The 24,908-nt window shown below is 46.7% G+C and overlaps 1 protein-coding gene across 1 annotated transcript; it reads right to left on the bottom strand.

Moving 5' to 3' along the window:
• Positions 1–22,354: 22,354 nt before the first annotated feature.
• LOC119288809 (histone H3.2) lies at positions 22,355–23,053 on the bottom strand. The gene has a single exon (XM_037568350.1). The coding sequence runs from the start codon at positions 22,957–22,959 to the stop codon at positions 22,549–22,551; it is 411 nt and encodes a 136-aa protein (XP_037424247.1). The 5' UTR covers positions 22,960–23,053; the 3' UTR covers positions 22,355–22,548.
• Between the last annotated feature and the right edge of the window lie 1,855 nt (positions 23,054–24,908).

Below are 24,908 nucleotides of genomic sequence, written 5' to 3'. Positions count from 1 at the left end.
TCTATGGATGTTGCGAACATCTGACATACACATTTTGATAACTACGTGATAGTTCAGTTAAACGGCTTAGAGTTGAGGCACCGAAGACGTTTTGAAACGTCGCGAAACATATGAGATGTTTCGAGGGCTGAAATTGGGATTTCAGGCTCGTGCCCACGTCAAGAGGTATAAGACCTCCGACGATTTTCTTAGCCTGCAAACTAAGGGAGAAAAGCTCAATTGTTGAACTTGTGCTCAGATTGTCTGAGTACAACAATCGCTTGAATCGAGTGGGAGTTGATCTTCCAGATGAAATAGTGATGGTTCTCCAAAGTCATTACCACCAAGCTGCTTGAGCTTCGTGATGAACTATAATATATCAGGGACATATATGATGATCCTTGAGATATTCGCGATGTTTGACACCACAAAAGTAGAGATCAAGAAGGAGCATCAATTGTTGATGGTTGGTGAAACCACTAGTTTCAAGAAGGGCAAGGGCAAAAAGGGATGCTTCATGAAACGGCAAATCAGCTGCTGCTCTAGTGAAGAAACCCAAGGTTGAACCCAAACCTGAGACTAAGTGCTTGTGTAATAAAGGGAACAGCCACTGGACAGAATTACCCTAGATACTTGGTAGATAAGAAGGTTGGCAAGGTCGATAGAAGTATATTGGATGTATTATGTTAATGTGTACTTTACTAGTACTCCTAGTAGCACTAGGGTATTAGATACCGGTTCGGTTGCTAAGTGTTAGTAACTCGAAATAAAAGCTACGGAATAAACGGAGACTAGATAAAGGTGAGATGACGATATGTGTTGGAAGTATTTCCAAGGTTGATCAAATATCGTACGCTCCCTCTACCATCGAGATTGGTGTTTGCGTTGAGCATAGACATGATTGGATTATGTCTATCGCAATACGGTTATTCATTTAAAGAGAATAATGGTTACTCTGTTTATTTGAATAATACCTTCAATGGTCTTACACCTAAAATGAATGGTTTATTGAATCTCGATCGTAGTGATACACATGTTCATGCCAAAAGATAGTAATGATAGTACCACCTACTTGTGGCACTGCCACGTAAGTCATATCGGTATGAAACGCATGAAGAAGCTCCATGTTGATGGATCTTTGGGCTCACTCGTTTTGAAAGGTTTGAGAGATGCGAACCATGTCTATTGGTGTATATGCATGAAGAAACTCCATGCAAATGGACCGTTTGGACTCACTTGATTTTGAATCACTTGAGACATGCAAATCATACCACATGGGCAAGATGACTGAAAGCCTCGTTTTCAGTAAAATGGAACTAGAAAGCAACTTGTTGGAAGTAATACATTTTGATGTGTGCAATCCAATGAGTGCTGAGGCATGTAGTGGATATCGTTATGTTCTTACTTCACAGATGATTTGAGTAGATGTTGAGTATATTTACTTGATGAATCACGAGTCTGAATTATTGAAAGGTTCAAGTAATTTCAGGGTGAAGTTGAAAGATCATCGTGACAAGAGGATAAAATATCTATGATATGATCATAGAGATGAATATCTGAATTACGAGTTTGGCACAAAATTAAGACATTGTGGAAATTGTTTCACAACTAATACAGCCTGGAACACCATAGTGTGATGGTTTGTCCGAACATCATAACTACACCCTATTGGATATGATGCATACCATGATGTCTCTTATCGAATTACCACGATTGTTTATGGGTTAGGCATTAAAGACAACCACATTCACTTTAAATAGGGCACCACGTAATTCCGATGAGATGACACCATATGAACTATGGTTTAGAGAAACCTAAGCTGTCATTTCTTAGAAGTTTGGGGCTGCGACGCTTATGTGAAAAAAATTTCAGGCTGATAAGCTCGAAGCCAAAGCGGATAAATGCATCTTCATAGGACACCCAAAACAGTTGGGTATACCTCCTGTCTCAGATCCGAAAGCAATAAGGGATTGTTTCTAGAATCGGGTCCTTTCTCGAGGAAAAGTTTCTCTTGAAAGAATTGAGTGGGAGGATGGCGGAGACTTGATGAGGTTATTGAACCGTCTCTTCAACTAGTGTGTGGCAGGGCACATGAGTTGTTCCTGTGGCACCTACACCAATTGAAGTGGAAGCTTATGATAGTGATCATGAAACTTCAGATCAAGTCACTACCAAACCTCGTGGGATGACAAGGATGCGTACTACTTCAGAGTGGTACGTAATCCTGTCTTGGAAGTCATGTTGCTAGACAACAATGAACCTACGAGCTATGGAGAAGCGATGGTGGGCCCGGATTCCGATAAATGGCTCGAGGCCATAAAATCCGAGAGAGGATCCATGTCTGAAAACAAAGTGTAGACTTTGGCAGAACGGCTCGATGGTCGTAAGGCTATTGAGTATAGATGGATTTTAAAAGGAAGACGGACAATGATGGTAGGTATCACCATTAAGAAAGCTCGACTTGTTGTTAAGATGTTTTCCGACAAGTTCAAGGAGTTGACTGCGATGAGACTTTCTCACTCGTAGCGATGCTAAGAGTCTGTTGGAATTATATTAGCAATTACTGCATTATTTGTGAAATCTTGCAGATAGGATGCCAAAAAACCATTGTTTCCTCGACGATTTTTGAGGAAAGGTTGTATGTGATACAACCGGAAGGTTTTGTTAATCCTGAAAGATGCTAATAAGTATGCAAAGCTCCAGCAATCCTTCTAAGGACTGGAGTAAGCATCTCGGAGTTGGAATATATGCTTTGATAAGATGATCAAAGTTTTGGGTGTATACAAAGTTTATGAGAAACTTGTATTTCCAAAGAAGTGAGTGGGTGCAATATAGATTTTCTGATAAATATATGTTGACATATTGTTGATCAGAAATGACGTAGAATTTCTGGAAAGCATATAGGGTTATTTGGAAAGTATTTTTCAATGGAAAGCCTGAATTAAGCTACTTGAACATTGAGCATCAAGATCTATAAGGATAGATCAAAACGCTTAATGGTACTTTCAAATGAGCACATACCTTGACATGATCTTGAAGGTGTTCAAGATGGACCAGTCAAAGAAGGAGTTCTTGCCTGAGTTGTAAGGTATGAAGTTAAGACTTAAAGCTCGACCACGGCAGAAGAAAGAGGAAGGACGAAGGTCGTCCCCTATGCTTTTGTCATAGGCTCTATACGGTATGCCATGCTGAGTACCGCACCTGATGTGTGCCTTGCCATGAGTCAGTCAAGGGGTACAAGAGTGATCCAAGAATGGATCACAAGACAGCGGTCAAAGTTATCCTTAGTAACTAGTGGACTAAGGAATTTTCTCGATTATGGAGGTGGTAAAAGAGTTCGTCGTAAAGGGTTACGTTGATGCAAGCTTAACACCTATCCGGATAGCTCTGAGTAGAGATACCGGATACGTATAATGGAGCAACAATTTAGAATAGCTCCAAGTAGAACAGTTATTTGTAATGGCTCCAAATATAGCGTAGTAGCTGCATCTACAAGATGACATAGAGATTTGCGAAGTACATACGGATCTGAAAGATTCAGACCCGTTGACTATAACATCTCTCACAAGCATAACATGTTCAAACCCAGAACTCATCGAGTGTTAATCACATGGTAATGTGAACTAGATTATTGACTCTAGTAACTCTTTGGGTGTTAGTCACATGGGGATGTGACCTTGAGTGTTAATCACATATCGATGTGAACTGGATTATTGACTCTAGTGCAAGTGGGAGACTGTTGGAAATATGCCCTAGAGGCAATAATAAATTAGTTATTATTATATTTCCTTGTTCATGATAATCGTTTATTATCCATGCTAGAATTGTATTGATAGGAAACTGAGATACATGTGTGGATACATAGACAACACCATGTCCCTAGTAAGCCTCTAGTTGACTAGCTCGTTGATCAATAGATGGTTACGGTTTCCTGACCATGGACATTGGATGTCATTGATAATGGGATCACATCATTAGGAGAATGATGTGATGGACAAAGACCCAATCCTAAGCCTAGCACAAGATCATGTAGTTCGTATGCTAAAGCTTTTCTAATGTCAAGTATCATTTCCTTAGACCATGAGATTGTGCAACTCCCGGATACCGTAGGAGTGCTTTGGGTGTGCCAAACGTCACAATGTAACTGGGTGGCTATAAAGGTACACTACAGGTATCTCCGAAAGTGTCTGTTGGGTTGGCACGAATCTAGACTGGGATTTGTCACTCCGTGTAAACGGAGAGGTATCTCTGGGCCCACTCGGTAGGACATCATCATAATGTGCACAATGTGATCAAGGAGTTGATCACGGGATGATGTGTTACGAAACGAGTAAAGAGACTTGCCGGTAACGAGATTGAACAAAGTATCGGGATACCGATGATCGAATCTTGGGCAAGTATCGTACCGCTAGACAAAGGGAATTGTATACGGGATTGATTAAGTCCTTGACATCGTGGTTCATCCGATGAGATCATCGTGGAACATGTGGGAGCCAACATGGGTATCCAGATCCCGCTGTTGGTTATTGACCGGAGAGTCATCTCGGTCATGTCTCCATGTCTCCCGAACCCGTAGGGTCTACACACTTAATGTTCGGTGATGCTAGGGTTATAGAGATATTAGTATGCGGTAACCCGAAAGTTGTCCGGAGTCCCGGATGAGATCCCGGACGTCACGAGGAGTTCCGGAATGGTCCGGAGGTAAATATTTATATATGGGAAGTCTTGTTTTGGTCGCCGGAAAAGTTTCGCGCATTATCGGTATTGTACTGGGAGTGCCGAAAGGGGTCCGGGGGTCCACCTGCCCCGGGGGGCCACATGGGCTGTAGGGGTGTGCGCCTTGGCCTATATGGGCCAAGGGCACCAGCCCCAAGAGGCCCATGCGCCAAGAGATAAGGGAAAGAAAGAGTCCTAAAGGGGGAAGGCACCTCCTAGGTGCCTTGGGGAGGATGGACTCCTCCCTGGCCGCACCCTTCCTTGGAGGAAGGGCCAAGGCTGCGCCACCCCTCTCCCTTGGCCCTATATATAGTGGCGGGAAGGGAGGGTAGCCACACCTAAGCCCTGGCGCCTCCCTCTCCCTCCCATGACACATCTCCCTCCTCCCGCAGCGCTTGGCGAAGCCCGTTGGAATCCCGCTACTTCCACCACCACGCCGTCGTGCTGCTGGATCTCCATCAACCTCTCCTTCCACCTTGCTGGATCAAGAAGGAGGAGACATCGCTGCTCCGTACGTGTGTTGAACGCGGAGGTGTCATCCGTTCGGCGCTAGGATCATCGGTGATTTGGATCACGACGAGTACGACTCCATCAACCCCGTTCTCTTGAATGCTTCCGAGCGCGATCTACAAGGGTATGTAGATCCACTCCTCCCTCGTTGCTAGATGACTCCATAGATAGATCTTGGTGACATGTAGGAAAATTTTGAATTTATGCTACGTTCCCCAACAGTGGCATCATGAGCTAGGTCTATGCGTAGTTTCTATGCACGAGTAGAACACAAAGTAGTTGTGGGCGTTGATTTTGTTCAATATGCTTACCGTTACTAGTCCAATCTTGATTCGGTGGCATTGTGGGATGAAGCGGCCCGGACCGACCTTACACGTACTCTTATGTGAGACTGGTTCCACCGACTGACATGCACTAGTTGCATAAGGTGGCTAGCGGGTGTCTGTCTCTCCCACTTTAGTCGGAACGGATTCGATGAAAAGGGTCCTTATGAAGGGTAAATAGCAATTGGCATATCACGTTGTGGTTTTTGCGTAGGTAAGAAACGTTCTTGCTAGAAACCCATAGCAGCCACGTAAAATATGCAAACAACAATTAGAGGACGTCTAACTTGTTTTTGCAGGGTATGCTATGTGATGTGATATGGCCAAAAGGATGTGATGAATGATATATGTGATGTATGAGATTGATCATGTTCTTGTAATAGGAATCACGACTTGCATGTCGATGAGTATGACAACCGGCAGGAGCCATAGGAGTTGTCTTAATTTATTTATGACCTGCGTGTCAACATAAACGTCATGTAATTACTTTACTTTATTGCTAACCGTTAGCTGTAGTAGTAGAAGTAATAGTTGACGAGACAACTTCATGAAGACACGATGATAGAGATCATGATGATGGAGATCATGGTGTCATGCCGGTGACGATGATGATCATGGAGCCCCGAAGATGAAGATCAAAAGGAGCAATATGATATTGGCCATATCATGTCACTATTTGATTGCATGTGATGTTTATCATGTTTATACATCTTATTTGCTTAGAACGACGGTAGTAAATAAGATGATCCCTCACTAAAATTTCAAGAAGGTGTTCCCCCTAACTGTGCACCGTTGCAAAAGTTCGTCGTTTCGAAGCACCACGTGATGATCGGGTGTGATAGATTCTTACGTTCGAATACAACGGGTGTTGACGAGCCTAGCATGTACAGACATGGCCTCGGAACACATGCGAAACACTTAGGTTAACTTGACGAGCCTAGCATGTACAGACATGGCCTCGGAACACAAGAGACCGAAAGGTCGAGCATGAGTCGTATGGTAGATACGATCAACATGAAGATGTTCACCGATGTTGACTAGTCCGTCTCACATGATGATCGGACACGGCCTAGTTGACTCGGATCATGCAATCACTTAGATGACTAGAGGGATGTCTATCTGAGTGGGAGTTCACAAGATGAACTTAATTATCCTGAACATAGTCAAAAGGTCTTCGCAAATTATGTCGTAGCTCGCGCTTCAGTTCTACTGTTTAGATATGTTCCTAGAGAAAATTTACTTGAAAGTTGATAGTAGTAATTATGCGGACTAGGTCCGTAAACTAAGGTTTGTCCTCATTGCTTCATAGAAGGCTTATGTCCTTAATGCACCGCTCAGTGTGCTGAACCTCGAACGTTGTCTATGGATGTTGCGAACATCTGACATACACATTTTGATAACTACGTGATAGTTCAGTTAAACGGCTTAGAGTTGAGGCACCGAAGATGTTTTGAAACGTCGCGAAACATATGAGATGTTTCGAGGGCTGAAATTGGGATTTCAGGCTCGTGCCCACGTCAAGAGGTATAAGACCTCCGACGATTTTCTTAGCCTGCAAACTAAGGGAGAAAAGCTCAATTGTTGAACTTGTGCTCAGATTGTCTGAGTACAACAATCACTTGAATCGAGTGGGAGTTGATCTTCCAGATGAAATAGTGATGGTTCTCCAAAGTCATTACCACCAAGCTGCTTGAGCTTCGTGATGAACTATAATATATCAGGGACATATATGATGATCCTTGAGATATTCGCGATGTTTGACACCACAAAAGTAGAGATCAAGAAGGAGCATCAATTGTTGATGGTTGGTGAAACCAGTAGTTTCAAGAAGGGCAAGGGCAAAAAGGGATGCTTCATGAAACGGCAAATCAGCTGCTGCTCTAGTGAAGAAACCCAAGGTTGAACCCAAACCTGAGACTAAGTGCTTGTGTAATAAAGGGAACAGCCACTGGAGCAGAATTACCCTAGATACTTGGTAGATAAGAAGGCTGGCAAGGTCGATAGAAGTATATTGGATGTATTATGTTAATGTGTACTTTACTAGTACTCCTAGTAGCACTAGGGTATTAGATACCGGTTCGGTTGCTAAGTGTTAGTAACTCGAAATAAAAGCTACGGAATAAACGGAGACTAGCTAAAGGTGAGATGACGATATGTGTTGGAAGTATTTCCAAGGTTGATCAAATATCGTACGCTCCCTCTACCATCGAGATTGGTGTTTGCGTTGAGCATAGACATGATTGGATTATGTCTATCGCAATACGGTTATTCATTTAAAGAGAATAATGGTTACTCTGTTTATTTGAATAATACCTTCAATGGTCTTACACCTAAAATGAATGGTTTATTGAATCTCGATCGTAGTGATATACATGTTCATGCCAAAAGATAGTAATGATAGTACCACCTACTTGTGGCACTGCCACGTAAGTCATATCGGTATGAAATGCATGAAGAAGCTCCATGTTGATGGATCTTTGGGCTCACTCGTTTTGAAAGGTTTGAGAGATGCGAACCATGTCTATTGGTGTATATGCATGAAGAAACTCCATGCAAATGGACCGTTTGGACTCACTTGATTTTGAATCACTTGAGACATGCAAATCATACCACATGGGCAAGATGACTGAAAGCCTCGTTTTCAGTAAAATGGAACTAGAAAGCAACTTGTTGGAAGTAATACATTTTGATGTGTGCAATCCAATGAGTGCTGAGGCATGTAGTGGATATCGTTATGTTCTTACTTCACAGATGATTTGAGTAGATGTTGAGTATATTTACTTGATGAATCACGAGTCTGAATTATTGAAAGGTTCAAGTAATTTCAGGGTGAAGTTGAAAGATCATCGTGACAAGAGGATAAAATATCTATGATATGATCATAGAGATGAATATCTGAATTACGAGTTTGGCACAAAATTAAGACATTGTGGAAATTGTTTCACAACTAATACAGCCTGGAACACCATAGTGTGATGGTTTGTCCGAACATCATAACTACACCCTATTGGATATGATGCATACCATGATGTCTCTTATCGAATTACCACGATAGTTTATGGGTTAGGCATTAAAGACAACCACATTCACTTTAAATAGGGCACCACGTAATTCCGATGAGATGACACCATATGAACTATGGTTTAGAGAAACCTAAGCTGTCATTTCTTAGAAGTTTGGGGCTGCGACGCTTATGTGAAAAAAATTTCAGGCTGATAAGCTCGAAGCCAAAGCGGATAAATGCATCTTCATAGGACACCCAAAACAGTTGGGTATACCTCCTGTCTCAGATCCGAAAGCAATAAGGGATTGTTTCTAGAATCGGGTCCTTTCTCGAGGAAAAGTTTCTCTTGAAAGAATTGAGTGGGAGGATGGCGGAGACTTGATGAGGTTATTGAACCGTCTCTTCAACTAGTGTGTGGCAGGGCACAGGAGTTGTTCCTGTGGCACCTACACCAATTGAAGTGGAAGCTTATGATAGTGATCATGAAACTTCAGATCAAGTCACTACCAAACCTCGTGGGATGACAAGGATGCGTACTACTTCAGAGTGGTACGTAATCCTGTCTTGGAAGTCATGTTGCTAGACAACAATGAACCTACGAGCTATGGAGAAGCGATGGTGGGCCCGGATTCCGATAAATGGCTCGAGGCCATAAAATCCGAGAGAGGATCCATGTATGAAAACAAAGTGTAGACTTTGGCAGAACGGCTCGATGGTCGTAAGGCTATTGAGTATAGATGGATTTTAAAAGGAAGACGGACAATGATGGTAGGTATCACCATTGAGAAAGCTCGACTTGTTGTTAAGATGTTTTCCGACAAGTTCAAGGAGTTGACTGCGATGAGACTTTCTCACTCGTAGCGATGCTAAGAGTCTGTTGGAATTATATTAGCAATTACTGCATTATTTGTGAAATCTTGCAGATAGGATGCCAAAAAACCATTGTTTCCTTGACGATTTTTGAGGAAAGGTTGTATGTGATACAACCGGAAGGTTTTGTTAATCCTGAAAGATGCTAATAAGTATGCAAAGCTCCAGCAATCCTTCTAAGGACTGGAGTAAGCATCTTGGAGTTGGAATATATGCTTTGATAAGATGATCAAAGTTTTGGGTGTATACAAAGTTTATGAGAAACTTGTATTTCCAAAGAAGTGAGTGGGAGCACTATAGAATTTCTGATAAATATATGTTGTCATATTGTTGATCAGAAATGACGTAGAATTTCTGGAAAGCATATAGGGTTATTTGGAAAGTATTTTTCAATGGAAAGCCTGGATTAAGCTACTTGAACATTGAGCATCAAGATCTACAAGGATAGATAAAAACGCTTAATGGTACTTTCAAATGAGCACATACCTTGACATGATCTTGAAGGTGTTCAAGATGGACCAGTCAAAGAAGGAGTTCTTGCCTGAGTTGTAAGGTATGAAGTTAAGACTTAAAGCTCAACCACGACAGAAGAAAGAGGAAGGACGAAGGTCGTCCCCTATGCTTTTGTCATAGGCTCTATACGGTATGCCATGCTGAGTACCGCACCTGATGTGTGCCTTGCCATGAGTCAGTCAAGGGGTACAAGAGTGATCCAAGAATGGATCACAAGACAGCGGTCAAAGTTATCCTTAGTAACTAGTGGACTAAGGAATTTTCTCGATTATGGAGGTGGTAAAAGAGTCCGTCGTAAAGGGTTACGTCGATGCAAGCTTAACACCTATCCGGATAGCTCTGAGTAGAGATACCGGATATGTATAATGGAGCAACAATTTAGAATAGCTCCAAGTAGAACAGTTATTTGTAATGGCTCCAAATATAGCGTAGTAGCTGCATCTACAAGATGACATAAAGATTCAGACCCGTTGACTATAACATCTCTCACAAGCATAACATGTTCAAACCCAGAACTCATCGAGTGTTAATCACATGGTAATGTGAACTAGATCATTGACTCTAGTAACTCTTTGGGTGTTAGTCACATGGGGATGTGACCTTGAGTGTTAATCACATATCGATGTGAACTGGATTATTGACTCTAGTGCAAGTGGGAGACTATTGGAAATATGCCCTAGAGGCAATAATAAATTAGTTATTATTATATTTCCTTGTTCATGATAATCGTTTATTATCCATGCTAGAATCGTATTGATAGGAAACTCAGATACATGTGTGGATACATAGACAACACCATGTCCCTAGTAAGCCTCTAGTTGACTAGCTCGTTGATCAATAGATGGTTATGGTTTCCTGACCATGGACATTGGATGTCATTGATAACGGGATCACATCATTAGGAGAATGATGTGATGGACAAAGACCCAATCCTAAGCCTAGCACAAGATCATGTAGTTCGTATGCTAAAGCTTTTCTAATGTCAAGTATCATTTCCTTAGACCATGAGATTGTGCAACTCCCGGATACCGTAGGAGTGCTTTGGGTGTTCCAAACGTCACAACGTAACTGGGTGGCTATAAAGGTACACTACAGGTATCTCCGAAAGTGTCTGTTGGGTTGGCACGAATCGAGACTGGGATTTGTCACTCCATGTAAACGGAGAGGTATCTCTGGGCCCACTCGGTAGGACATCATCATAATGTGCACAATGTGATCAAGGAGTTGATCACGGGATGATGTGTTACGAAACGAGTAAAGAGACTTGCCGGTAACGAGATTGAACAAAGTATCGGGATACCGACGATCGAATCTCGGGCAAGTATCGTACCGCTATACAAAGGGAATTGTATACGGGATTGATTAAGTCCTTGACATCGTGGTTCATCCGATGAGATCATCGTGGAACATGTGGGAGCCAACATGGGTATCCAGATCCCGCTGTTGGTTATTGACCGGAGAGTCATCTCGGTCATGTCTGCATGTCTCCCGAACCCGTAGGGTCTACACACTTAAGGTTCGGTGACGCTAGGGTTATAGAGATATTAGTATGTGGTAACACGAAAGTTGTTCGGAGTCCTGGATGAGATCCCGGACGTCACGAGGAGTTCCGGAATGGTCCGGAGGTAAAGATTTATATATGGGAAGTCTTGTTTTGGTCGCCGGAAAAGTTTCACGCATTATCGGGATTGTACCGGGAGTGCCGAAAGGGGTCCGGGGGTCCACCAAGGGGGTCCACCTGCCCCGGGGGGGCACATGGGCTGTAGGGGTGTGCGCCTTGGCCTATATGGGCCAAGGGCACCAGCCCCAAGAGGCCCATGCGCCAAGAGATAAGGGAAAGAAAGAGTCCTAAAGGGGGAAGGCACCTCCTAGGTGCCTTGGGGAGGATGGACTCCTCCCTGGCCGCACCCTTCCTTGGAGGAAGGGCCAAGGCTGTGCCCCCCCCTCTCCCTTGGCCCTATATATAGTGGGGGGAAGGGAGGGCAGCCGCACCTAAGCCCTGGCGCCTCCCTCTCCCTCCCATGACACATCTCCCTCCTCCCGCAGCGCTTGGCGAAGCCCTGTTGGAATCCCGTTACTTCCACAACCACGCCGTCGTGCTGCTGGATCTCCATCAACCTCTCCTTCCCCCTTGCTGAATCAAGAAGGAGGAGACGTTGCTGCTCCGTACGTGTGTTGAACGCGGTGGTGCCGTCCGTTCGGCGCTAGGATCATCGGTGATTTGGATCACGACGAGTACGACTCCATCAACCCTGTTCTCTTGAACGCTTCCGCGCACGATCCACAAGGGTATGTAGATCCACTCCTCCCTCGTTGCTAGATGACTCCATAGATAGATCTTGGTGACACGTAGGAAAATTTTGAATTTATGCTACGTTCCCCAACAAGGCATTCTATATGCAAAGCAAGCATGTGAAAGTAAATTACCGATTACTTACCCAATTTCGGAGCTCTCTAGGAGCATTCGCAGATTTGCCCCACAGCGTGTCGGATGCCACACAGCTTTACCAGGCCGAGGAGGGAAGCTCAACGGAGAAGTTGTTCTGGTCTCAGTATACTGGGACCGAACACCCGATGCCTTTGAGCGACCAGCTAAAGCAGCTGGTCGAGCTGCACAAGGCGGCCGAACATGCCATGAAGGGCCTTATAGTCCGGCTGTGGCCTGGCGACGCCCTTCCGAACAGCTACTTCGCCCTGGTGAGGCGGCTTGTGGATGCCTGCCCATGGCTGGAGGTCGTCAAGTGGTCCGTCTGCATCGAAGGTGCACACCGGGCTTTCGCCCATGTGAAGGTGCAGTGGGCCAAGCTAGACGATGTGAAGCTGATCAAGGAAGGGCCGCCGCAGGGCAAGGAGCATCACACCCCCGAGATTTATTATGAGGGTGTCCTGAAGGGTGCCCGTCTTGTAGCAGACGAATATTCAAAGGATGTAATATTTGAGTAAACTTGCTCGTGTGATCCTGTATGATGAAAACTTGTTTCATATGCGCTATGCAATGCTTGTGTGAATTTAAAATATTACCTTCTGTTTGGCTGTTTATCCAATCTGAGAGATGGCTAGTCCTCGGCTTCTGCCCCCATGCCACGAGTGCTGGGGTGTTCGGGATAAACCTGAGCACTCTTGTTCCCATGTTTGGGTCCTTCGAGGGAGGTGCTCAGCACAACGAATAAGGCAACTGGACTAATAATGCTTTATCACTCTCACTTAGCCATATAATTCTATAATTTTAAATTTCGGCGAAGCCCCTAGTGTTCGGAAGGCCGAATTCGGGGCGCGATACAAGCCTTTAAGCCGGACAGGGCCGGCCGCTTGCTCTAAGCAGCATAAGTCTTTAGAGACTCGAAAACCTCGCCGAACAGCGACCAGTCTCTCGCCTTATCATGACAGTCAGTTTTAGCTTTCTCTACTGAGGTGTTTTAGCCCAGTAGAACCGGGGCACAATCGCAGTAGTTCTCCTAGCGCTACCTTAGCTAATAGAGCGGAACGTAAGGTACCAAAACATAGGAGCCGGGCAAACCCAACATTTGACCAAAGACATGATTCGGAGCTGATGCATATAATGCTATAAGTTCGGGGTGCCGCACTTGTGAAAGTGTTCGAACCTTTCACACCATATTGTAGGTACGTAAGCCCCTGGTGTATTGGCCGTACCAAAGTGTACGGTTGCAAGGCGTCATTAATGAACATATATATATAACAAGAATGCAATAATAGTCGTAATGTTATGCGTTGTTTATTCAAAAAGTTGCGTTAAAGCAGAATGATACAGATGGTGCGATAAGCAAAGAGTAGGACTAGGTCCCTTCCAAGGGCAAGCTGAGGAACAATATTAAATCAAATATTTCGCTTGTTATTGTAATTCACCTGGAAATTCCGTGGTGTGACGTAGCTTTCTGCCTCCTTGGTTGCTGCATCATGTGTTCGGCAATAGTGCTGCCGGACAGGGTTTCCAGAGATTAAGGTCCTGAAAAAGAGAAAAATAACAAAACGGAAAGCCCCTAGTGCGGTTTAAGCCGCGTCTTGGGGCGTTCCGCAGTTGTGTCTCCCTCCCCACCTGTGCCCATGGTATTTTTAATGCGTAATGATGTACACGTGACACAAGTTTCGCCATTTGGCTAGGACTGGGGTGGGGGCCGCATTGCTACGCGAGCTCAGATCGCGCCAGTCGGTCTAGTTGCCGGTTGCTCCGAGCACGCTTGAAGGTGTCCGGGTCTTGAAACGCCGAACTGGTGGATTGCCTTGAGAGGTTGCTTTGCGCTTCTGTTGCGAGGGTTGCGGTGTGCTCCTCCATTCGAAGAGAGCGCTCTGTGTTTCCATTGATTGTAATTACCCCGCGAGGTCCTGGCATCTTGAGCTTGAGGTATGCATAATGCGGTACCGCATTGAATCTCGCAAATGCGGTTCGCCCGAGCAGTGCATGATAACCACTGCGGAACGGGACTATATCGAAGATTAACTCTTCACTTTGGAAGTTATCCGGGGATCCGAAGACCACTTCCAGTGTAATTGAGCCTATGCAATGGGCCTCTACGCCTGGAATGACGCCTTTAAAGGTCGTTTTTGTGGGTTTGATCCTTGAGGGATCTATACCCATTTTGTGCACTGTGTCTTGATAAAGTAGGTTCAGGCTGCTGCCGCCATCCATAAGGACTTGAGTGAGGTGAAATCTGTCAATGATTGGGTCTAGAACCAGTGCGGCGAATCCGCCATGATGGATACTAGTGGGATGGTCCCTGCGATCAAAAGTGATCGGATAGGAAGACAATGGGTTGAACTTTGGGGCGACTGGCTCCAACGCATATACGTCCCTGAGCGCACGCTTCCGCTCCCTCTTGGGGATGTGGGTTGCGTATATCATGTTTAGAGTCCGCACTTGTGAGGGAAACCTCTTCTGTCCTCCGGTGTGTGGCTGCCGGGGCTCCTCCTCGTCATCGCTATGTGGCCCCTTGTCCTTATTTTCGGCAATTAACTTGCCGGCCTGCTTGAACACCCAACAAATCCCTGTTGGTGTGGTTGACTGGCTTTTCTGGGGTGCCGTGTATTTGACACGAGCGATCGAGTATACGGTCCAAGCTGGACGGACTCGGCGTACTTTGTTTGAATGGCCTTTTCCGCTGACCGGGTTTAGAGCCTTTGAATCCGGCATTGACTGCAGTATCCTCGGTATTATTGCTGTTAATGCAGCACTTATGTTTGTTGCGACGTGACCTGCTATTGCCGTCCTTGGTATCCGAAGTACCATGGTTCTTTGATATGTTATTACTATGAGCCAGCCAGCTGTCTTCTCCCGCACAAAAGCGGGTCATGAGTGTCGTGAGGGCTGCCATAGATTTCAGCTTTTCTTGACCAAGGTGCCGGGCTAGCCATTCGTCGCGGATGTTGTGTTTGAAAGCCGCTAGGGCCTCTGCATCCGGACAGACGATGATTTGATTTTTCATTGTTAGGAACCAAGTCTAGAATTGTCTGGCCAATTCTTCTAGCTGCTGAATTATGTGGCTCAAGTCATCGGCATCCGGTGGCCGCACATAAGTGCCCTGAAAGTTGTCGAGGAATGCGGCTTCCAGATCTTCTCAACAGCTAATGGACTCTGCTGGCAGGCTGTTAAGCCAATGCCGCGCTGGTCCCTTAAGCTTTAGTGGGAGGTATTTGACGGCGTGTAAGTCATCACCGCGGGGCATGTGGATGTGGAGGAGGAAATCCTCGATCCATACCGCGGGATCTGTTGTGCCGTCGTATGATTCAATATTTACAGGTTTGAAACCTTCTGGGATTTGATGATCCATTACTTCGTCTGTGAAGCATAAGGGGTGTGCGGCGCCTCTGTACTGGGCTATATCGCGACGCAGCTCGAATGGGTCTTGCCCGCTGTGTTCGGCCCGGCCGGATTTATTTTTACTGTATCCGGCGTGACGTTTATCGCCTCGCATAGTGGTGCGCCCTCATGATCCGTAGATCGATCTTGCATGCTTTGCTTTGTCCTCCAATATGTCTCGCAGGTCCGGCGTATCTCCCCATGCCTTTTTATTTGAATGGCGTCGGGGCGCAGGCTAAGTTTTTGGCTGGAATGCCTCTCTATCGCGGCCATGAGGTTGCCGATCAGCCGCGTCATACGCTTCTTCCTCCAGTCGGGGTAGCAACCTGCATTTTGGGTAACTCTTGGAGGGGCGCTTGAGTTTATATTCCTCGGCCACGAGGACATCAGTCCATCTGTCAGCTAGCAGATCTTGATCATCTTGAAGCTGCTGCTGCTTTTTCTTAAGGCTATTTGTCGTGGCTATAAGCCGACGTTTAAAGTGCTCTTGTTCGATGGGATCCTCTGGAACGGCGAATTCATTGTCGCCGAGGCTTGCCTTGTCTTCAGAGGGGGGCATGTAATTATCATCCTCCGCCTCTCCATCTACCGCTCGCTCAGGAGGGCTGGCTCCTCCATCCTCCTGCTCTAAATCTTGCCAGAGGGGATTGTTGTTGTCTTCGGCACTATCCGGAGTGTTATTATCTCCTGTGCCGGTATTACCACTTTTGCTTTGGCGGGACTTAGAGCGGCGCCGCTGACGTTGGCGCTTGGGTTGCTTCTTGGAGGGGTCATCCTCCACTATCTCGTCGCCATTGCCTTCTTTGGGTGTATCCACCATGTATATATCGTATGATGAGATGGCTGTCCAGTGCCCTGTGGGCAGTGGTTCCTCTTCGTCTCCCGCATCGTCTTCCATACCGTCGATGTCTTCGGAGTCGAAGTCGAGCATGTCGGTTAAGTCATCGACAATGGCTACTAAGTGGGTGGTGGGTGGGTCGTGGATTTCTTCGTCGTCCGCATCCCAGTCTTGCCGGACATAGTTCGGCCAGGATCCTCCTGACAAGGAGAGAGACCTTAATGAGTTCAGTATGTCGCCAAAGGGCAAGTGCTGAAAAATATCCACGGAGGTAAACTCCATGATCGGCGCCCAATCGGATTCGATAGGAACGGGCGCAGGCGGCTCGGAGTCCGTGGCCGGAGAAGGATCCGGCAGTTTAACAACACGGCTCTTACAAGGTAAGGTCAATGTTTGGCTCGATTGCCGCTGAGGGTAAGGCCTCCGTGGCGGGGTCCATCCACCCGACCATGGACGGCGCAGCTGGCTCCGAATTGAGGGTCGGAGCGGCTGCCTATGCGATTTCCTGAACATTGTTCGATGGTAGAGCTAAATCGTACTCATCATAACCACGTGATGCACAAGGCAGAGACTCGAATCTGTCGAAGATCAAGTCTCCACGGATATCGGCCGTATAGTTTAAGCTTCCAAACCTGACCTGGTGGCCAGGGGCGTAACTTTCAATCTGCTCCAGATGGCCAAGCGAATTGGCCCGCAGTGCAAAGCCGCCGAACACGAAGATCTGTCCGGGGAGAAAAGTCTCACCCTGGACTGCATCGTTATCGATGATAGTAGGAGCCATCAAGCCTAACGGCGACAACACAGTGAAACTCTCAATGAAAGCACCAATGTCGGTGTCAAAACCGGCGGATCTCGGGTAGGGGGTCCCGAACTGTGCGTCTAAGGCGGACGGTAACAGGAGGCAGGGAACACGATGTTTTACCAAGGTCCGGGCCCTCTTGATGGAGGTAAAACCCTACGTCCTGCTTGATTAATATTGATGATATGGGTAGTACAAGAGTAGATCTACCACGAGATCGGAGAGGCTAAACCCTAGAAGCTAGCCTATGGTATGATTGTATGTTGTCCTACGGACTAAAACCCTCCGGTTTATATAGACACCGGAGAGGTTAGGGTTACACAAGGTCGGTTACAAAGGGGGAGATACACATATCCGTATTGCCTAGCTTGCCTTCCACGCCAAGTAGAGTCCCATCCGGACACGAGACGAAATCTTCAATCTTGTATCTTCATAGTCTAACAGTCCGGCCCATGGAGATAGTTCGGCTGTCCGGAGACCCCCTAATCCAGGACTCTCACAGCGGCGCCATCTTTGGTGTCGTTCACCTTCTTGGAGGCGTTGCTGAGGAGTCCAGTTCACCCAAATCCCTCGAGAGTGTCTTCGGGCAAAAGCCCAAGATCTTGTTTTGCTAGATCGGACGACGACGGCGTCAGGTTCGTCGCTACCTTCTTGGAGGCGTCGTCTTGGAGACCATGGCTATTGGTGGTATCCGACGGCTTGCGTGGGTGGCGGTTGTTGGTGGGGTGTGGTTGATGTTGATGGTGTTGCGGCCGGCTTGGGGGTCGATGGTGGGTTTGTGTCTTCGGCGATGTTCGTGCTCGAGTGCTTCTTGGTGTGTCTTTGCTAGGCGGTGCCCTGCGATTTCGTCGGTGGCACACAGGTGTCGTGGCGTCGTCTCGGCCTCGCGTGTCCTTTCGAATCTACCCCCGACACAGGTGGTGTTGTGGCATTGTACAGTCTCGGATGTGCGGTGCCTTTCGATTGCGTTGACGGTGCAGTGTCGTGGTTTGGTCTGCTTGGTGATGCCCCTCACGATGTCGGTGGCACACAGGTGGCGTGGCGTCGTCTCGGCCTCGTGTGACCCTTCGAATGTGCCCCACGACGCAGGTGGTGTCCCGTCGTTGTGCAGTCTCGGTTGTGTGGAGCCTTTCGATTACGTCGACGGTGCAGTGTCTTGGTTTAGTCTCGGCTGGTCGATGTCGTTCGATTACACCGGCGGTGCTCTCTGTTGTGTTGTGTTGTGTTTCCCTCCTTATTCTCTCCTGTTGTGTGTGGCGTCTTGTGTGTCGTCGGTATGTTGTGTTGTTTTTTATCTCTCCTCCCTTGTATCCCCTGTACCCCTGGTTCACTTGAACCTATCTTGCGACAGGCTGCAAAGCCTTATAGGCAAATGAATACAATTCAGGTGGGGGAGCCCCTCCCCCCTTGCGTCAAAATTCAAAAATAAAAATATCCATAGAAGAGACGGTGAAGAAACCCATCCACAGTACAAGCTTAATGATCATTGAGCAAAAGTGTAACCCTGGCTATGCATATTCACTCATGGACTGCTCTTTGATATTCTACTTGCATTCTAAGCCACACTACTACATAGTACCATTAGAAAATTTCTCCTATCATAGAACTTACATTATGCATCAGTAAATTATACTCCCTCCGTTCCAAAATAGATGACTTAACTTTGTACTAATTTTAATACAAAGTTAGTACAAAATTGGGCCATCTATTTTAGAATGAAGGGAGTATAATTTAAAGTTAATTGTACACTTCATTTTTTCCTACTCCCTCCTCTACAAAATAAGTGTCGTCGTTTTAGTTCAAAATTTAATTGACATGCTTGACTGATCCGGCATCAGCTTACCAGAAACATCCGGATCCCACATGAGCCCTATTTTGTGAACTGCCGAGAGTGAGCCTAAGTGTGTGTGTGTGCGGGGTCGATTGGAGAACGGGCACTGATAGGCGCTGGTGCACCGGCCCAAATTTGGATCGGTCGCACCGCAGCTGCACGATTAGCGCGTCATCGACCGTCTGTTTTGCCAGCTGGCCCACGCCCTTCGTTGACTTCGTATTCCACCACCGCGATCCCTCTCTGCGAGTAGTTTCCTGCCTCGTCGGCTGCAGACCTCGAAGCAGGTCGCGCCTCGCATGACCCCTCCCCCCGCAGTGCAGTTAGGTGCCTTCCCCTCGTCGCCGGTCGTCGCCCGGCTCCATCGGAACATCGTCGCTCCCTCCCCCCAGCAGCCTCTCCACGCTGTGCAGCGCGCGTCCGTCGTTGACAATCACCGCCAACGCTCGCCCCTCGCTGGTGTTGTCCATCCCCTCAACCCCCTCCAGAAAACAATGGCAACGACGTTGTGGTTCGCATCAAAAACAACGGTTGTAGCAAAAAAATGCGCTGCTTCCAGCAAACTTGAAAACGCTGGTATCAAAAATTGGGAAAATGGACCTTGTTGAAGCAAAAATCAAAGATGCCGGTGGTAGCAAAAAATGAAGCTCGTTCCAGCAAATCAAAAGGCCTGTGGTAGCAAAAATGCAAAAATTTGGCGTTGTACCAACAAAACCAAATAAAACGATGGTAGCAAAAAATGTTGATGGTTCCAACAAAAAAATATTATGGTGGTAGCAAAAAGAGTAAAATTGGGCATGATTCCAACAAAACCAAAAAACGATGGTAGCAAAAAATGTTGATGGTTCCAGCAAAAAAATATTATGGTGGTAGCAAAAAGAGTAAAATTGGGCATGATTCCAACAAAACCAAAAAAATGATGGTAGCAAAAAATGTTGATTGTTCCAGCAAATACCTATTACGGTGGTAGCAAAAAACTGAAAATTGGACGATGATGGTTCCATCAAATCAAAACGCCTGTAGTAGCACAATTAGGCGTTGGTTCGAACATCTGGTCGCCGTAGTTGTAGCACTTGTCGGGGCACAGTCATCCACCCCGTTGCCTGCCCGTGGTCGTGATCACCCACCCGTCGCAGCTCCTCTGTCCACCGGTTGCAGCTCCGGCAAGACCGGGTGCAACTCCCGGCCAGGCTGGTTGCAGCTGTTCCCGTCCACCAGGTGCAGATCCCCGGTGTGCTTCTTCCTTCACCCAGCGCCGACCCGTGGTCCATCACACGGGGGCGTCGGGGAGCAGGAAGGGGAGGGCCGACGAGCAGAGGTGAAGATAGGTGAAGAAAGGAGCAGGGGATGCCTCGCCGGTGGGGGCCTCGCCGGAGAAACCGTGGCATTGGCCGGAGCTAGGCTCATGGAGAGAGGCGAGTGGGGATGGATATGTGTGAGAGATGCTGAGGAGAGAGGCGAGTGGGGATGGATATGTGCGAGAGATGCTGAGGAGAGAGGCGAGCAGGGGATGGAAGGATAAGACACGGGTGGTTGAGATATAAAAGGTGTGTGCGGGCCCTGTGGCCGCGTGGCACGTACGTGGTCGCTCGCGACCGGCCGAGCGTTCGGCCAGTGCGCCGCAGCCAAACGTTTACCTTGGAGAATAGGTACATAGAAATTGGTGTTGGTATCACTGTGGCCAAAATGACCCCATCCTCATGGGCGACCACTAAAATTCTCCTAAGAAATACTCCCTCCGTCCCAAAATAAGTGACTCAAAAATGACAAAGTTAAGTCATTTTTGAGTTACTTATTTTGGGACGGAGGGAGTACTAGCACTGCGCCTTATGATAAACACTTGATCAAGAAAAAATATACTAGTTGGAGACATCCTTGTAACTTGTATTACTAGTAATAATGTACGTGCAATGCACGTTTATATTAGGTAGGATATTAGTTGCACGTTATATTAGATAAGATATATCTGTTGCACGTTGATATTTGATAAGACATCAATTACTTTTTCACGGAAATGGTAGGATATTAATTACACAACAGATTTCAAGGGATAGCGTTAAGTCAAAACGTGTTTATAACCAATGGCAGTGGTGGTTAATTAGACCGTTAAACGTGTTTGGTGCTCAACATTGGAACGATTTGAACCGCTAGATAACATGATTTGACGGTCGAGATGGTTTAGATCTGCCCATTTAAGTCTTTTTATATTGGTATAGATATAGATAACTGCATTTGTAGTTTTGAGGTTATACAGCACAGAGGCAGGGTTGAGACACTTTCAGCACCGATTTTACCATCAGGAAAGCACTGTTTATGTGTGCTACACAGAAGTGAACTGAACGAGCGTATTACATCTGTTCATTCAGGTTCAGAGGAAACCAACCGGAATACTAGTTATTTTGAAGAATTTTGACACAGTACCACTCCCTCCGTTCCAAATTACTCGTCGTGGTTTTAGTTCAAATTTGAACTAAAACAGTGCTACAAAACGGAGGGAGTGCCATTTATAAGCTACAAAATCGAAGCAATGAAGAACACACTAGCTAAAACTGGCAGGTCATTTCACATGCTTGGGGTAGGATACATATTCTCTTTATACTCCTGAATGTAACCAATGTTCAGGATACTCTGTCCAAGCAATGGCCAGTCCACTGGAACAGAACATCAAGCAAACAACTGCTGTTTCGACAGACAGAACCGGGAATGGCATGAGATTTTGATCAATCGTTGCCATCGCTTCCTAGATGTTCTGGTGCGTTATTTAGGAATTGTGGGTGATGCAACCAATAATATTGCAGGTACGGTGTGGAAGCCTGCAGCATTTCCTGAACCTGTAAAATCTGAAGACACCAAGCAATTTGTAGCATCAGTATGTTGAGCACTCCAGTATGTTTGATAGACTTGCGTGATTGCAACATAACTAGGCAAAGTAGGGATGGTTTCAACAGAATATGTGCACTGAGCATCAAACATACCGGCATTGTCTGTCGATGGACAGAACTGAAGACGAGCACACTATGAGACAAGCAATCTCAACTGCTCGTTCGTTCGGGTTCAGAGACAGCTAGCCAGATGACAGTCGAACGATAATTCAAGCTCAGATTCAGAGCAAAACAGGCAAGAAATTTGGCAACTTGGGAACAGGCATTCAAACACAGATGAATGAGAAACATTTTTCATTTCCATTGCTAATGGCAACAAGACGGTACCATCACATTAGGCATACCACATCCACCATGACAAGAACAACACAGGCACAGTCTGAAACCCTACTGCTAGCACACACACACTTCCACCGACGAACTCAGGCTAACAGGGATCTAACAGACGACGCATGGATTGCAGACTGCAGCCTAGGCCCTCTCTCCACGGATGCGGCGGGCGAGCTGGATGTCCTTGGGCATGATGGTGACGCGCTTGGCATGGATGGCGCAGAGGTTGGTGTCCTCGAAGAGGCCCACCAGGTAGGCCTCGGCGGCCTCCTGCAGGGCGGAGACGGCGGAGGACTGGAAGCGGAGGTCGGTCTTGAAGTCCTGGGCGATCTCACGGACGAGGCGCTGGAAGGGGAGCTTGCGGATGAGCAGCTCCGTGCTCTTCTGGTACTTGCGGATCTCGCGGAGCGCGACGGTGCCGGGGCGGAAGCGGTGGGGCTTCTTGACGCCGCCGGTGGCCGGGGCGGACTTGCGGGCGGCCTTGGTGGCCAGCTGCTTCCTCGGCGCCTTGCCGCCGGTGGACTTCCTCGCCGTCTGCTTGGTGCGGGCCATGGAGTCGGAGATGCGCCGGCAGGGAGGCTGAGGAGATTTGGGGGATTGGGAGGGATGGGGGTGAGGAGGAAGAAGGGGACGGGGCGGCGTTAAATAGAAGGCGAGCGAGCGCCGAGCAGGTGCGTGAGTTTTGCTTTTCCGGGAGAGAAGATGAGCGTGGAGCGTTGGATGTGTGGTGTCTGGACGGTTGAGATCTGGTATGGAGGTGGTGATCCGTGGGATGGTAGTTCGCGTGCTGTGATTGGTTCGCTACGAGTGAGGCGGATCGTGGAGGCGTGCGTTCCTGCTGGCGCCACTGATCTCCATGTGGTGTTGGGCTGTTGGCCCGAGATGGAACGAAATGGTCGTGGAGCAAAGGCGCGGATCATGTTTGCTCTTTGCCGCCTAACATCTCAAGCAAAAATCTACTCCTTACTCCTATGTCATGTCACCAAAAGAGAAATAAAGGACCCTAAAAAAAGAGAATTAAAGAGGGAAGTAAGAGCAACTCCAACGCGCCGACCCAAATGGACGGTATTTTTTTTTCGTTTGGGTTGGCCGTCCGCTCGGCGTCTGTCTTGTTTGAGATTTGAGTCGGCAGTGCGCCCAACTCGTCGACCCATATATGCCGGCGTGGCCGGCTGGCCGCCCTTTTTAACAAATAGCACGAATTTTGCATTATTTCACACACAAATTTTGCACAAGCAAACATATAATCCATAACCAAATAAATAGCATAGTTTTACACAGGGCCGGTCTTGAGATTTTGGGGGCCCGGAGCGAAACTAAAACTCGGGGCCCTTTTTATATAGAAATTGTAACGATGATAATGGATATGAGATTTGTAACAAGCTCACTTTCGCTTATATAGTTATTCCTACAACTTGAACTATGACCTTTGGCGAGGGAGATTCTCTTGTGAGATCCACAAGTGTTGGCCCATGACTAGTTGTCATAATTCCGGCACAGTGTGCTTGATATGGTATTTCCTTTGTTCGAATTTATTAGTCCTCCTCGGGTTTTAAGCCTATTTTGACCTAACATTTGACTAATAAACTATGTGTTATATATCACAAAATATAGAGCATTGGCAACATTCTTCAAATACTAACCCAATGATAGATTTTTGGCATATAACTCGTATATTTGTGAGTAAAATTTCCAATCAACTTCAGGCTCATTTTTTTAGGGGGCTAATAAATTCAAACAGAGGAAGTTTGCAGTGTCATGTAGAGCAGCCGGCGTGTTGTATTTGAATTCTAATTAATATACACAAATATAGAATGGTACAAATAGATACTTAGATAGACCCAAAAATAATATTTTATAGATTCAATGACGCTAGATATGCATCGTCCATGCCAAAGTAGATTAGTTAGTTAGCCATATAAGTCGGAAACGGTAATATGATGTACCTAAAATGGGTTGGATCAGCGCCGGTGATCGGACGACAGGCGCTCGACGATGACGCAAAGTGAGACTGGTGCCTGGCCCTCGCGGGAGGTGGGAGGCGCTCGGCTATATGTGCATTGGCTTACAGCGATCATGGCCCAGAATAGGCATCGGCTCGGCCTTGATCAACCCATCCATTCAGTGATCGCTGCCGGCAAGAGAAACAGGAAGAGCGAGATTGGATCGGGGCTTGGAAATATGGAATATGATCTCAATTTTGAATGGAGACTAGAGACATGAGATACATCTGTACATGACGGCGTACTAGTTGGGGAATAGGCACGATAGAAGAAGGAAAGCTGCATTTTTTTCTTTGAGAAGAATCAGGAAAGCTGCGTCTGCATATGGAATCCGCGTGCGAGATCCAAGGAAATTAAGCTTTTTCTTAGGAAATGAAGGAAAATATGCTGCGTCTGCGGCTGTGCACTGCCTCGCTGCGATACTGGCCTGCTTCGCTGGGCAAGGGCCCATGGACTACGTGCATGGGAGGGGCCCCATGACCATGGGGGGCATGGGGC

The sequence above is a fragment of the Triticum dicoccoides genome, chromosome 1A, assembly GCF_002162155.2.
Source record: "Triticum dicoccoides isolate Atlit2015 ecotype Zavitan chromosome 1A, WEW_v2.0, whole genome shotgun sequence".
Taxonomy (NCBI): domain Eukaryota; kingdom Viridiplantae; phylum Streptophyta; class Magnoliopsida; order Poales; family Poaceae; genus Triticum; species Triticum dicoccoides.
Note: the sequence above shows the minus strand (reverse complement) of the source record. Positions and strands in the feature narration are given on the sequence as shown.

What these genes read in the sequence shown, in the direction of transcription:
- LOC119288809 (XM_037568350.1), bottom strand. Translation starts at nt 22,959, where the DNA reads ATGGCCCGCACCAAGCAGACGGCGAGGAAGTCCACCGGCGGCAAGGCG.